Source organism: Microcebus murinus, chromosome X (genome assembly GCF_040939455.1).
Source record: "Microcebus murinus isolate Inina chromosome X, M.murinus_Inina_mat1.0, whole genome shotgun sequence".
NCBI lineage: Eukaryota > Metazoa > Chordata > Mammalia > Primates > Cheirogaleidae > Microcebus > Microcebus murinus.
In genome coordinates, this window is record NC_134136.1 from 123316762 (window position 1) to 123330383 (window position 13622).

Below are 13622 nucleotides of genomic sequence, written 5' to 3' on the forward strand. Positions count from 1 at the left end.
CACCCAGCTAGTAAGTAGAGGAGCCAGGATTTGAATCCAGGCAGTGTAGCTCCAGGATGCATGTTTGTACCATAACATAACTACGCTACCTGAAGACTACCTCTAAAAGTTCTTATCAGGAGGGTCATGGAACCTATCTGGTCAGGCAGAAACTTTTGAGGCACTTACTCTTTCTTTTGTTTTTGTAACAATTCAATGGTTTTGTTTTAGAGACGGTCTTGCTCTGTCACTCAGGCTAGAGTACAGTGGTACAATCATAGTTCACTGCAGTCTCAAACTCCTGGCATCAAGTGATCTTCCCACCTCATCCTTCTGAGTAGCTGGGATTATAGGCATGATCCACCACACCCAGCTTTAGTGGTTTTTATTCTAGTTGTGTGGCCATCACCACAATCTAATTTTAGAAAATTTTCAACCCTCCCTCCAAAAATCACTCCAAATCTATTAGGAGTTTCTTTCCTTTCCCTGTCCCCCTTTCTGCCTCCCACCCCTGTTTCAGCCTCTGGTAAACACTAATCTGCTTTTTGTTATGGATATACCTCTATGGATATGTCTGTCTGTTCTGGATGTTTCATATAAATTGAATCATATGATATCTGGTCTTTTAGAAGTACTTACTCTTCCTGTTCAGATTGGTGATTATATTTGCCTTCAATTCTCTCTCTTTTCTTATTCTGATTTCTAGTCTTCAAATGATTTGGTCTCACTAGGTTAGTCACTCTAATTGGACTAACCAATTAGTCCAATTGAAATCCTATTCAAACCATGAAATCCTATTCAAAACAAAGTTTTGCATCTGTTACATGTGACAAATTTCTATTTTTGGTATTTTTATTGCCTCCATTAGGAAAGTGTCTCCTAAATAGCCCAGTGAAGGGAATGTGGTTAGATACCACCAATATTAATAACCAGCCTGCCTCTCTCATTAGCCTTCAAACAATATTAATTTCAACATGCATTTTACTAGGTGCGTGATGGTGACAGACAAAGAAAATAAATGCAGCTAGTAAGGGAGACTGATATAGTAGTAGATAATGCATACAATGTGTTAAGTATTATAATAAAATATTTTGAATATAAGTGAAGGTAATCATATGTGAGAAAGCATAACAGATTTCAGGAGAAAATTATAGAAAAGTGTAGGGATCTTGGCCATAGAAACTATATAATGTGCTACTTACCTGATTCACCATGGTACCCAATGATTTTTTTTTACTTTTTATTTTAGCGTATTATGGGGGTACAAGTGTTAAGGTTACTTATATTGCCCATGCCTCCCTCCCCCCTCGAGTAAGAGCTTCAAGCATGTCCATCCCCCAAACGTTGCACATCTTAATCATGGTTGTATACACCCATCCACTCCTCCCCTCTCCCACCCTCCCAACACCCGATAAATGTTACTCCTATATGTCCACTTAGGTGTTGATCCATTAATACCAATTTGCTGGTGAGTACATGTGGTGCTGGTTTTTCCATTCTTGAGATCCCAATGATTCTTTTTTACCCTCTAATCTGTCTTTTGGGGTTGAAGTCCTTTCCCCTTTCATACCTTTAGTAAGTATAGCAACTTATGAGATGATAAGTGAGGATTCTGGGAGCTACATTTTTCTTACTCAGACCTTGTTTCCTTTATAGATATAAACTGGAACCTCCACCAGTAATAGCCTCTACCACCTTGGCACCAAACATTGTGGAGAAACCATGTACTCTGGAGATATCCACCATCTCTAAAACACCCACTACCGAGGGAGCATCTCTCTTCAAAAAACCATTAATTTTAAAAGAGGAACCCTCTACTGAAGAGACAACCTCGATCAAGAAGTCATTAATTTTAAAGAAGTGCATATATCATAGAAAGATATCTCAATTGGAGAAGCCACTAACTTTGCTGGAGGAGACTGATACAGATATTCAGTGTGCTATAGAACCAATGACTTTTAGGGTAAAACATAAAAGTGAGGACATTACCAAGAGGACATTATCCTTAAAGAAGAAGTTAAGCACACATCAGGGGAATCAGTCCTGCCGGAAGGAGGAGTTAGCCTTGCAGGACATTGATGTTGAAGAGGATTACTTCTTTCTGGAGCCAATGAATTTTAGCAAGAAGCCTAAAACTGAGGCATCAAACCTCACCAGGAAGTCATTATTATTAAAGAAGAAATATACTGCTCAGGGGGTGGTGTCCTGCATGAGGAAGCCACTAGTATTGCAGAAGACCATCTCTGAAGAGAAGTCACTCACCACAAAGCCATTGTCCTTTAAAAAGAAGACTACCACTGAGGAGGAGTCTTTTTTCCAGGAGCCATCTGTGTTGCAAGAGAAGCGCACCACTCAGGGAGATATGGACATCTTGAAGAAGCCATGGGCATTTCAGGGGAATATCAACAGTGAAGATAACATTGTTAGGGAGCTAGTTTCCTTTAAGAAGTATACCACCAAGGAATCAGCTCCCATGAAGAAGCCATTACCTTTAAGAGAGGAGAGATGTACCACTCAGGGGAAGATGTCCCACTTGAAGAATCCACTAGTATTGAAGAAGACCATTTCTGGGGAGAAGTCACTCATGAAGGAGCCATCATCCTTTAAGAAGAAGCCTACCACTGGGAAGGAATCCTTTTTTCAGGAGCCATCTGCACTGTCAGAGAAGCACACCAATCAGGAGGAGGTGTTCACCTCAAAGAAGCCCTTGGTCTTGCAAAAGTCTCCCACTGAGGAGGAGTCACTTTTTAAGGAGGTTTTGGCTTTTAAGAAGAAGCGTACCATTGAGGAGGCAACCCTCACTAATAAGGCTTTACCTTTAAAGAAGAAGCATACTACTCAGGGGATGATGTCCTGTTTGAAGCAGCCAATAGTGTTGCAGAAAACTACCTCTAGAGAAAAGTCACTTATTAAGGAGCCATTGTTCTTTGAAGAAGAAAAAGTGTCTCTAAAGAATGAAAAGCATACCACTCAGGTGATTATGTCTGTCTGGCAAGAGCTGTTCAACTTGCCAGATATGAATGGAGAAGATACGAATTCCTTCTTTATGGAGCCAATGTCAGTTAGAAAGAATCCTACAATTGAGGAGGCAATCCTCACCAATACATCATTGTTTTTAGAGAAGAAGAAAATTACTCAGGAGGAGGTGTCCATCTTAAAGAAGCCACTGGTCTTGCAGAAGACCACCTCTGAAGAGGAGTCACTCTATAAGCTGCTTCCTTTTAAGAAGAAATCTACAACTGAAGAAGAGTTCCTTTTCCAGGAGCCATCTACATTGCAAGAGAAGCACACCACTGAGCAGGAGGCATCCCTCTCAAAAGAGTCATTGGCCTTGCAGGAGTCTACCACTGAAGGAGAATCATATGTTAAGGAACTATTGACCTTGAAAGAGAAGCCTACCACTGAGGAGGAATTCCTCCTTCAGGAGCTATTTTCATTTCATGTTAAGCCTACCAACAAAGATGAATCTTTCTTCCAGAATACTTTGGTCTTGCAAGAGAAGACTGATACCAAAGAAGACTCCTTAAAGAAGCTGTTGGCCTTGCAGGAGAAAAGCACTATTGAAGAGGAGTCTATTTTCAAGAATCTCTTGGTTATGAAGAAGGAGCCCTCCTCTGAGGCAGCAATAAGCACAGAGAAGCAATTATCTTTAAAGAAGGGGCCCACTGTCCAGGAGGAGGTATTCCTCTTGAAGAAGCAGCTGGCCTTGTATGAGAACATCACCAGTGATGAGGAGTCCCTTATTAAGCAGCCACTGGCCTTGCAGAAGTATCCCATCATTAAGAAGGAGGGTATCTTCAAGGAGCCCTTCACTATGCAGGAGAAGCCCAGCATTGAGGAGGTTGTTATCCTCAAGGAGCCTACCACTGACCCACAGGCTCACTTCAAGGAGCCCTTGGCCTTGCAGGAGAAGGCCACCATTAAGAAAGAGATCCTCTTTAAGGAAAATTTTGTCTTGCAGAAGAAGTCTACATTAGAGGAGGAGACTCTCCTCAAGGAGCCATTGGCCTTGCAGGAGAAGCCCACAATTGAGGAAGAAACCACCCTGAAGGAACTCATGGCTATGTGGGAGAAGCTTAGCATTGAGAAGGAAACCTTCTTCAAGGACGCCCTGGCCTTGCAGGAGAAGCCCACAATTGAGGAGGAAGACACCCTGAAGGAACTCATGGCTGTGCAGGAGAAGCCCAGCATTGAGAAGGAGACCTTCAAGGAGGCCATGGTCTTGCAGGAGAAGCCCAGCATTGATAAAGAGGCCATCCTCAGAGAACTGTTAGCTTTGGAGGAGAAGTTCAACATTTTGAAGGAAGCCCTCTTCAAGAAGCCGTTAGTCTTGCAGGAGAAGCCTGCCATCACTGAAGCATTCCGCTTGACGGAGATATCAGCTTTGAATGAGAAACCTTCAGCTGACTTGTCCTCCAAAGAGTCATTGGCTTTGGATGAGAATCCCATTCTCAAGGAAGATACCTTTCTGAAAACATTTATCTCCCAAGTTGAGACCCACCCACATGTGTCTATCACTGCCCCAAAATCCAAAACAGGCAAGTCCAGTACCACCAGCAAGTCCAGTGCATGTGAATCTGGTTCCAATAAACTTTTCGCACCACAAGGCAAGAGAACACCAAAAGAGGTATTTGTCTCTCTTTCTTCTTAAATTAGATGAAGTGTTCTTTGTTGTCCTGGATGTGGCTGGTGGCAGAGTTTGTTTGTTTTTTGACTTCCTAAGCAATTGAGCCCTATATAGTAAGTTATGGAGGGAAGGGGAGGGGGAAATCCCATAACTAGTGAGAGAATGATATTTCTTGATATTTATTTCTGGTTTTATTTAATGATAGGTGATGCAGAATTATTACTTACCTTTGTAGCCTGAGGTTACCCATGATATGGGATAAATTTATCAGGCTCTGTGGCATTTTTCTCTTAAATTAAGTTGCCTTTGTAGAATCTCTTGACTTCCTGATTGGCATAGTGATAGACCTATGCAATCAGAAAGTATTTATTCCAGGAATACCCACAAAGACCTGGAATATTGTACTGTACACTTGGGCTTTGCAATAGCGATTACATAATTTCAGGAAATTGCCTTTCTAAGTAATTACAATTTGCATCACAGTGGGCTTCAAAAATGGGCAAAGTTCACTGGGGAATCTCCCAAGGAAGGTGGTCTTTAAGTTGTAAATTTGAAGAATGAAGGAATGAGATTTAGCAAGCAGGAGGAGAAATATCCTACTCTATACAAAACAACCTGGGTAAAAGTGTAGAAAGGAGGAAAATGCTACCAAGAAGATGAATTGTGCCATACCAAAGCATTGGGACATAGCAAGGGACCTAAGAAGACAAATGACGTAGCTAAAATAATAATGTCTTTCTTGGAGAGTTTTGAGCTTACCTGGAAAAAGGGTGCCTTGTTCCCAATGGAGCAGGTATGTACAAGGAAGACTAGGCATTTCTTGATTACTAGATAGTTGAGGGTTGCAAGGCCAAGGGGTACTCTGTTATGGCCTAGGATATATGAAGCTTGAGAAACCTTAACAAAAGATGACATACCTCTAACCCTTCTTAGGGAGAGGCAAGGATATAAAATGTAACCAAAATGTCAAAAAAAAAAAACCCACAAAACACTTTTATCTGGTGTTGGGCAGGTGGGGGGGGGGCAAGGAGGGGATGCATATATACTTACATCATGAGTGCAATGCGCACCACCTGGAGGATGGACACACTGGAACCTCTGACATGGTGGGGGTGGGAGGGGTGGCAAGGGCAATATATGTAACCTTAATATTTGTACCCCCATAATATGATGAAATAAAACAATTTAAAAAAATTCTAAAAGGAAAAAAAAGATGACAGTGGGGAAAAAGGAGTCATTCTTGATGTTTATGTGTTAAGTCTTCCTTAGAATCATTCTCCTCCTAATATATATATATATATATATTTTTTTTTTTTTTGGTGATTTCCAAGCCGATGACCCCCCTACTGGAAGATGTTGACAAGGACAACAGTGATCCATTATTCAACGCAATATATGTCAAGGATATCTTCAGTTACATGAAGGAGAGAGAGGTTTGTAGGTGGCTGAGAAGTGGGCAATGATTTCTAGTTCTCATTTCCTCATCATTCCATTGCCAACATGCAGTTTGAAAGGGGTGGTAATAATGATGAAAATAACAATAATAGTGACAACCAACATCTATTGGTAGCTTACTATGAGTTGGGCATTGTACTAAGGGATTTTTAGGCATTATCTTGCTTAATTCTCTCAACTTCATAATGGGTAGGTGTCGTTATCTCCATTTTACAGATGGGGAAACTGCCCAGAGTCACATAACTGGTATGTTGTAGAGCTGGGATATGGACTAAAATCTGATTACCTTGAAGATCATAATCCTCCTCCTCTAATTGCTAAGGAAACAGTCTCAGACACAAAAATAGTCAAGTAGTCTCTGAGTGTTCTTAGAGATCTTTTTCTTTACTTTATGCATGTTTTTGTCATTGTATGTAAAATGATATCCTTTGTTTCATCTATCCAACCTGGTGAAGTTTCCTTTCTCCTTTGAAATCTGCCAGTCTCATTTACCATAATGTTCATCAGTTCCAAAGTTTCTCCTGTCTCTCACAACAGAGCAGATGGGACCAAAATTATCTGTCAACTAGAATTTTTAGCAGGCCACATATAAGAGGGTGAGTGAATATTCCATCCTCTCTCTAGAGAGAGTGTGACTGATTAACTGACTCCAAAGCCCACATTTTTTCAAGTATACCTTGGAGAAAGTAAGAGACAACTTTGTTATCCTAAAAGTGTAAGCCTTGGCTCAGCAGTATCAGTTCACTTGGGATCTCGTTAGAAATTCAGAAACCTAGCCCCACCCCAGATCTTCTAAATGAGAATCTGGAGTTTTACAAGATCCCTAAGTGGTACATATGTGTGTTAAAGTTTGAGAAGCACTGCTCCACATAGCATGCTATTGTGCTTTAGATTGAATCGCAAAGAAGGGGAAGAACCTTTCTGGAATTCGTTTATAGCCATAGGTGTATTTCTGCCCTGTTCCCCACCCCCTGGACTCTTTGATATCCGCTCTGACACTTGAATACCACATGTGCCCACTTCCCGAGGATAATTGGAACTTGCCTGAAAAAGGATACTTTGATCTGCCCCTGATACCAGCTGAAAATAGTTATCGAATGTTTCTAGCAGCATAATTCATAATTGCAAAGTTGTGGAAACAACCCAAGTGCCCATCAATACATGAGTGGATTAATAAAATCTGGTATATGTATATCACAGAGTACTATTCAACTATAAGAAACAATGGTGATATAGCACCTCTTGTATTTCCCTGGATAAAGCTGGAACCCATTCTACTAAGTGAAGTATCCCAAGAATGGAAAAACAAGCACCACATGTACTCACCAGCAAATTGGCATTAATTGATCAACACCTAAGTGGACATATAGGAATAACATTTATCAGGTTTTGGGCAGGTGGGAGTGGGGAGGAGGGGATGGGTATATACATACATAATGTGTGAGATGTGCACCATCTGGGGGATGGTCACACTTGAAGCTCTGACTTGGGGAGGGGCATGGACAATATATGTAACCTTAATATTTGTACCCCCATAATATGCTGAAATAAAAAAAAAAGAATAGAACTGTGAGGGAGAAGTTAATTGTTAAGTTACAATTTTGAACTACAAGAAGAGTTTATTTATCAACATTTATTTCTCATTACTGCCAGGAAATGTTCATACTTACAAAATACATGAAAAGGCAGACTGAAATCAACAGTGACATGAGGGCCATTCTTGTGGACTGGTTGGTGGAGATACAGGTGAGCCTGACAACTACTGCCTTAAGGAGCTGCTATTCTTTTCTTGTTTAGTCATTCAGCATTGCCAGGCAAAAACATGGTTTTATAAAAATTTACTGAGTCTATATAGTTGAATAAGCCATGGTTCCTGCCCTCATGGAGCTTATGATTTAGGGGGCAAGATAAGATATGCAGATAAATAAGTATAATACAAAGTAGAATATGCTAAGTACTCTAAGAATATTATAAATAAAATACTATCAGAACTCAGTGGAAGGAGCTACTATTTCTAGAAAAGGCAATGATGGTGTGGTAGTTTTATCTTTATCATTCTTAAAGCCTTATAAAAGTATATCTAGTAATTTGGATTGGGGTCAGTGAAAAGGTCTTTCAAGCTTTGAGTGGAGCAGTTCATGGGATGGACAACATAGCAGGCAGCTGTTTGTCCAGCATTGGATGTGGAAGGAGTACTGCTATAAATATTATTATTATTTTTTTTGTCAGTTTGTAATTATTTTACTATTTTTTTTATTTTCTGGTTTTTATTTCGGCATATTATAGGGGTACAGATTTTAAGGTTTCAATAAATGCCCATTTCCCCCCCTCCCCCCACAAGTCTGAGTCTCCATCATGACCATCCCCCAGATGGTGCACATCTCACTCATTATATATGTATATACCCGCCCGCGTCCACCCTCCCACCTGCCCAATACCCTATTACTGTAGTACCTATGTGACCACTTAGGTGCTGTTCAGTTAATACCAATTTTCTGGTGAGTATATGTGGTGCTTGTTTTCCATTCTTGGGAAACGTCACTTAATAGTATGGGTTCCAGCTCTAACCAGGAAAATATAAGATGTGCTATGTCACCATTGTTTCTTAGAGCTGAATAGTACTCCATGGTATACATATACCACATTTTATTAATCCATTCTTGGATTGATGGGCACTCGGGCTGTTTCCACAGCCTTGCAATTATGAATTGTGCTGCTATAAACATTCGAGTGCAGGTGTCTTTTTTGCGGAGTGTCATTGGATCTTTTGGGTAGATGCCCAGCAATGGGATTGCTGGATCAAATGGTAGATTCACTTGTATCGCTTTAAGGTATCTCCATATTGCTTTCCACAGAGGTTGAACTAGTTTGCAGTCCCACCAGCAGTGTAGGGAGTGTTCCTCTCTCTCCGCAACCACGCCAGCATTTATTGTTCGGAGACTTTTTGATAAAGGCCATTCTCACTGGAGTTAAGTGATATCTCATTGTGGTTTTGATTTGCATTTCCCTGATGATTAGAGATGTTGAGCATTTTGTCATATGTTTGTTGGCCATTCTTCTGTCTTCTTTAGAAAAGTTTCTGTTCAAGTCCTTTGCCCACTTTTTAATGGGGTTATTTGATTTTTTCTTCCTGATTTTCGTGAGTTCGAAGTGTATTCTAGTTATCAGTCCCTTATTGGATGCATAGGATGCAAAATTTTTCTCCCATTCTGTAGGTTGTCTGTTTACTTTCATGACTATTTCTTTGGCTGTGCAGAAGCTTTGTAGTTTGATCATGTCCATTTACTTATTTTTGTAGCTGCTGTGATTGCCTTTGGGGACTTCTTCATAAACTCTTTGCCCAGGCCGATGTCTAGGAGAGTGTTTCCAACTTTTTCCTCTAGAATTCTAATACTTTCATACCTTAGGTTTAAGTCTGTTATCCAGCGTGAGTTGATTTTTGTGAGAAGTGAAAGGTGTGGGTCCTGTTTTAGCCTTCTACAGGTGGCTATCCAGTTTTCCCAGCGCCATTTATTGAAAAGGGATTCTTTTATCCAGCGTATGTTTTTGTCTGCTTTGTCAAAGATTAGATGGCTACTTGAGGATGGTTTTATATCAGGATTGTCACATCTGTTCCACTGGTCAATATTCCTATTTTTGTGCCAATACCATATTGATTTAATTACTACAGCTTTGTAGTATAGTTTGATATCTGGCATATTAATGCCTCCCATTTTGTTTTGTTGCCTAGAATTGCTTTTGATATTCGGGGTCTTCTTTGGTTCCATATGAAGCATAAAATTATTTTTTCTATATCTGTGAAGAATGCAGATGGGATTTTAATAAGTATTGCATTGAATCTGTAGATCAGTTTGGGTAGTATAGACATTTTCATCATGTTGAGTCTGCCGATCCATGAGCATGGAATTGATTTCCATCTGTTTACATCCTCTGCTATTTCCTTCCTCAGTGTTTCATAGTTCTCCCTGTAGAGGTCTTTTAACTCCTTGGTTAAGTATATTCGTAGGTACTTTAATTTCTTTGTTGCTATTGTGAAGGGAATTGAGTCTTTGATTTGGTTCTCAATTAGATTGTTGTTGGCGTATATGAATGCCTCTGATTTCTGTGTATTGATTTTGTATCCTTAGACTTTACTAAATTCATTGATCAGTTCCAGGAGTTTCTTGGTCAAATATTTGGGGTTTTCTAGATATAATATCATATCCTCAGCAAACGGTGAAAGTTTGATCTCTTCTGCCCCTATTTGGATACCTTTAATTCCATTTTCCTGTCTGATTGCTGTAGCCAAGACTTCCAGCACTATGTGGAACAGAAGTCGAGATAGTGAGCAGCCTTGTCTGGTTCCAGTTCTAAGTGGGAATGATTTCAATTTTTCCCCATTCAGTATGATGTTGGCTATGGGTCTGACATATATGGCTTGTACCATTTTTAGGTATGTCCTTTCTATGCCTATTTTCTTAAGTGTTCATATCATGAAGGGGTGTTGAATTTTGTCAAAAGCTTTTTCTGCATCTATTGAGGTAATCATGTGGTCTTTGTTTTTGCTTCTGTTAATGTGGTGAGTTGCATTTATAGATTTACGTATGTTGAACCATCCCTGCATCTCCCTGCATCCCTGGGATGAAGCCCACTTGGTTGTGATGGATTACCTTTTTGATAAGCGTCTGGATTTGTTTAGCTAAGATTTTGTAGAAAATTTTTGCATCTATATTCATTAGGGATATTGGTCTGTAGTTTTCTTTTTTTGTTGCATCCTTTCCTGGTTTTGGTATCAGAGTAATATTCACTTCATAAAAGGTGTTGGGGAGGTTTCCATTCTTCTCGATGTTGTGGAATAGTTTCTGCAAGATAGGTACTAGTCCTTCTTTGTAAGTGTGGTAAAATTTGGGTGTGAAACCATCTGGATCGAGACTTTTCATTTTAGGGAGATTTTTGATTGCTGTGTCTATTTCAGCTCTTGATTTTGGTCTGTTCAGGGAATCTATTTCTTCCTGGTTGATCCTAGGGAGGCTGTGTGTTTCTAGAAATTTGTCCATTTCCTCTACATTTTCCAGTTTGTGTGCATAAATATTTTTATAGTATTAATAAATTATATCTTGTATAATTTATGATCTTTGGGATCAGTTGTGATATCTCCTTTTTTGTTCCTGATGGAGCTTATTAGAGATTTCTCTTTTCTGCTTTCAGTTAGCTTGGCCAGTGGTATGCCAATTTTGTTTATTTTTTCAAAAAACAAACTTTTTGTTTTTAATCTCCTGAATAGCTTCCCTGTTTTCAATTTCGTTTAGTTCTGATTTGATCTTGTTGATTTCACTTCTTCTGCTGGGTTTGGGGTTGGTCTGTTCTTCTTTTTCCATCTCTTTGAGTCATTTCGTTAGATTGTCTATTTGTCATATTTTTGTCTTTTGGTTATAGGTATTTATGGAGATAAACTTTCCTCTGAGAACTTCTTTAGCTGTGTCCCAGAGGCGTTGATAACTTGTCTCTCTATTGTCATTTTCTTCATAGAATTTTTTTTATTTCCATCTTAATTTCTTAATTTATGAAGTAATCATTTAGTAGGAGGTTGTTTAATTTCCACGTTTTTGTGTAGAAATGTGAGTTTCTGTTAGGGTTGATTTCTACTTTTATTCCACTGTGATCTGAGAAGGTATATGGTATGATTTCTATTTTTTTAAATTTTTTGAGGTTTACTTTGTGTCCTAAGATACGGTTAATCTTAGAGACTGTCCCGTGAGCTGATGAGAAGAACGTATATTCAGTGGATTTTGGGTAGAATGTCCTGTAGATGTCAGCCAGACCCAATTGTTCTAGGGTTTTGTTTAAGTTCATTATTTCTTTTTTAATTTTCTGTTTGGAGAATCTGTCTTGTGCCGTCAGTGGGTTGTTGAAGTCTCCATTGATTATGGAGTTGCTATTAATCCATTTGCTTAGCTCCAGTAAGGTTTGCTTTATGAATCTGGGTGCGCCTAAGTTGGGTGCATATATATTTAAAATTGTTATCTCTTCTTGTTGAAGTGTGCCCTTCACCATTATATAATGTCCCTCTTTGTCTTTCACTACTTTTGTTGCTTTAAAAACTAAATTGTCTGAAATTAGAACTGCCACGCCAGCCATATTTTGGTTTCCACTTGCCTGGAATACTGATCTACACCCTTTTACTTTTAGTCTATATGCATCCTTGCAGGTTAGATGTGTTTCCTGAAGACAGCATATACTTGGCCTGTATTTTCTTACCATTCAGCCAGCCTGTGTCTCTTGAGTGGAGAGTTTAAGCCATTCACATTTATTGAGAGAACTGATAGGTAAGGTAGATTACTGTTCATTCTTTTGGGTTGGATGTTGTTGCTTTGATTTCTCTCATGAGCCATTATATTATCTGGCCTTTAATTTTTGGGTTTTGGTTGTTTTTATATTCGTGAATTTTTATTATGGTGTTCCGTGCGTAACACTGTTTTGAGTACTTCTTGTAGGGCTGGTCTTGTCTTGGTGAATTCTCTGAGACTTTGCTTGTCTGAGAATGTCTTTATTTCTCCTTCATATATGAAGCTTAGTTTTGCAGGGAATAATATTCTAGGGTGGGCATTGTTTTGTTTCAGAAGAGTGAGAATGGGGCTGCGGTGTCTCCTTGCTTGTAAAGTCTCATTAGAGAAGGCTGGTGTTGTTCGAATTGGCTTTCCCTTTTATGTCACTTGCTTCTTTCTTCTTACAGCTCTTAGAAGGGCGTCTTTAGTTGATATTTTGGTCAGTCTGGTGACTGCATGTCGTGACGTCTTCCTGTTTGCATTGAATCTCCCAGGAGTCCTCTGAGCTTCTTGAACTTGTATATTGAGATTTTCAGCAAGGGCTGGGAAATTTTCCTCTATTATATCTTCAAATAGCTTGTCCAACCCTTGAGTGTTGTCTTCTTCCTCTTCTGGTTACCCTATGACCCTCACATTAGGTTTCTTCACATAATCCCACAAATCTTATAGGCTTTGCTATTTTCTCTTGTTTTCTATCTCTGTGACAGTTTTATTTAGTTAGAGGGTGTTATCTTCAAGCTCTGAGATTCTTTCTTCTGTTTGATCTACCCTTTTCTTGAGACTTTCCACTGTAATTTGTAGTTCCCTGAATTGATTCTTCATTTCCAGGAGTTCGGTTAAACTTTTCTTCATTGTGTCTATTTCTTTATTGAACTTTTCTTCTAGGTCCTGGTGGCTTTTTGTGGTTTCTTTGTGTTGGTTATTGAGTTCTTGTTGCAGGTTGGTTAGTGTTCTTATGGTCCACATACGAAATTCCTCCTTGTCATTTTGGTTGCCTGATTTGTGTTGGTATCCGTATCTAGGGGGCTGGTGCTCCTCTTTTGGGGTGTGTTTTCCGTTTGGTTCTTCATATTTCATGAGTTCCTTCGCTGGTTTCTTCCCATGTCGATCAGTTGTTCTCTTTTTCCATTAGGTTTTTGTTTGGGTATTCACAAGCCTTGTTTAGTTTCTGAGCCATTAGGTGGTGTCTGTGGGTGAGATTCAACCACTGTGTATAATGAGTCAGTGGGTGCCGTGAAAAGGCTGCGCAGGATGCC

General features: G+C 39.5%; 1 protein-coding gene across 2 annotated transcripts in view; it reads left to right on the plus strand.

Annotated features, from left to right (window-relative positions):
• Positions 1–13622, plus strand: part of CCNB3 (cyclin B3) — a 52254-nt gene that overhangs the window by 14377 nt on the left and 24255 nt on the right. The window contains exons 4-6 of one of the 2 annotated variants that reach the window (XM_075999431.1): positions 1636–4612; positions 5938–6039; positions 7715–7807. The exons of the other annotated variant lie outside the window; for it this stretch is intronic. Coding sequence (XP_075855546.1) covers positions 1636–4612; positions 5938–6039; positions 7715–7807 — 3172 coding nt within the window. The remainder of the gene's footprint in view (positions 1–1635; positions 4613–5937; positions 6040–7714; positions 7808–13622) is intronic. 2 annotated transcript variants of the gene reach the window in all.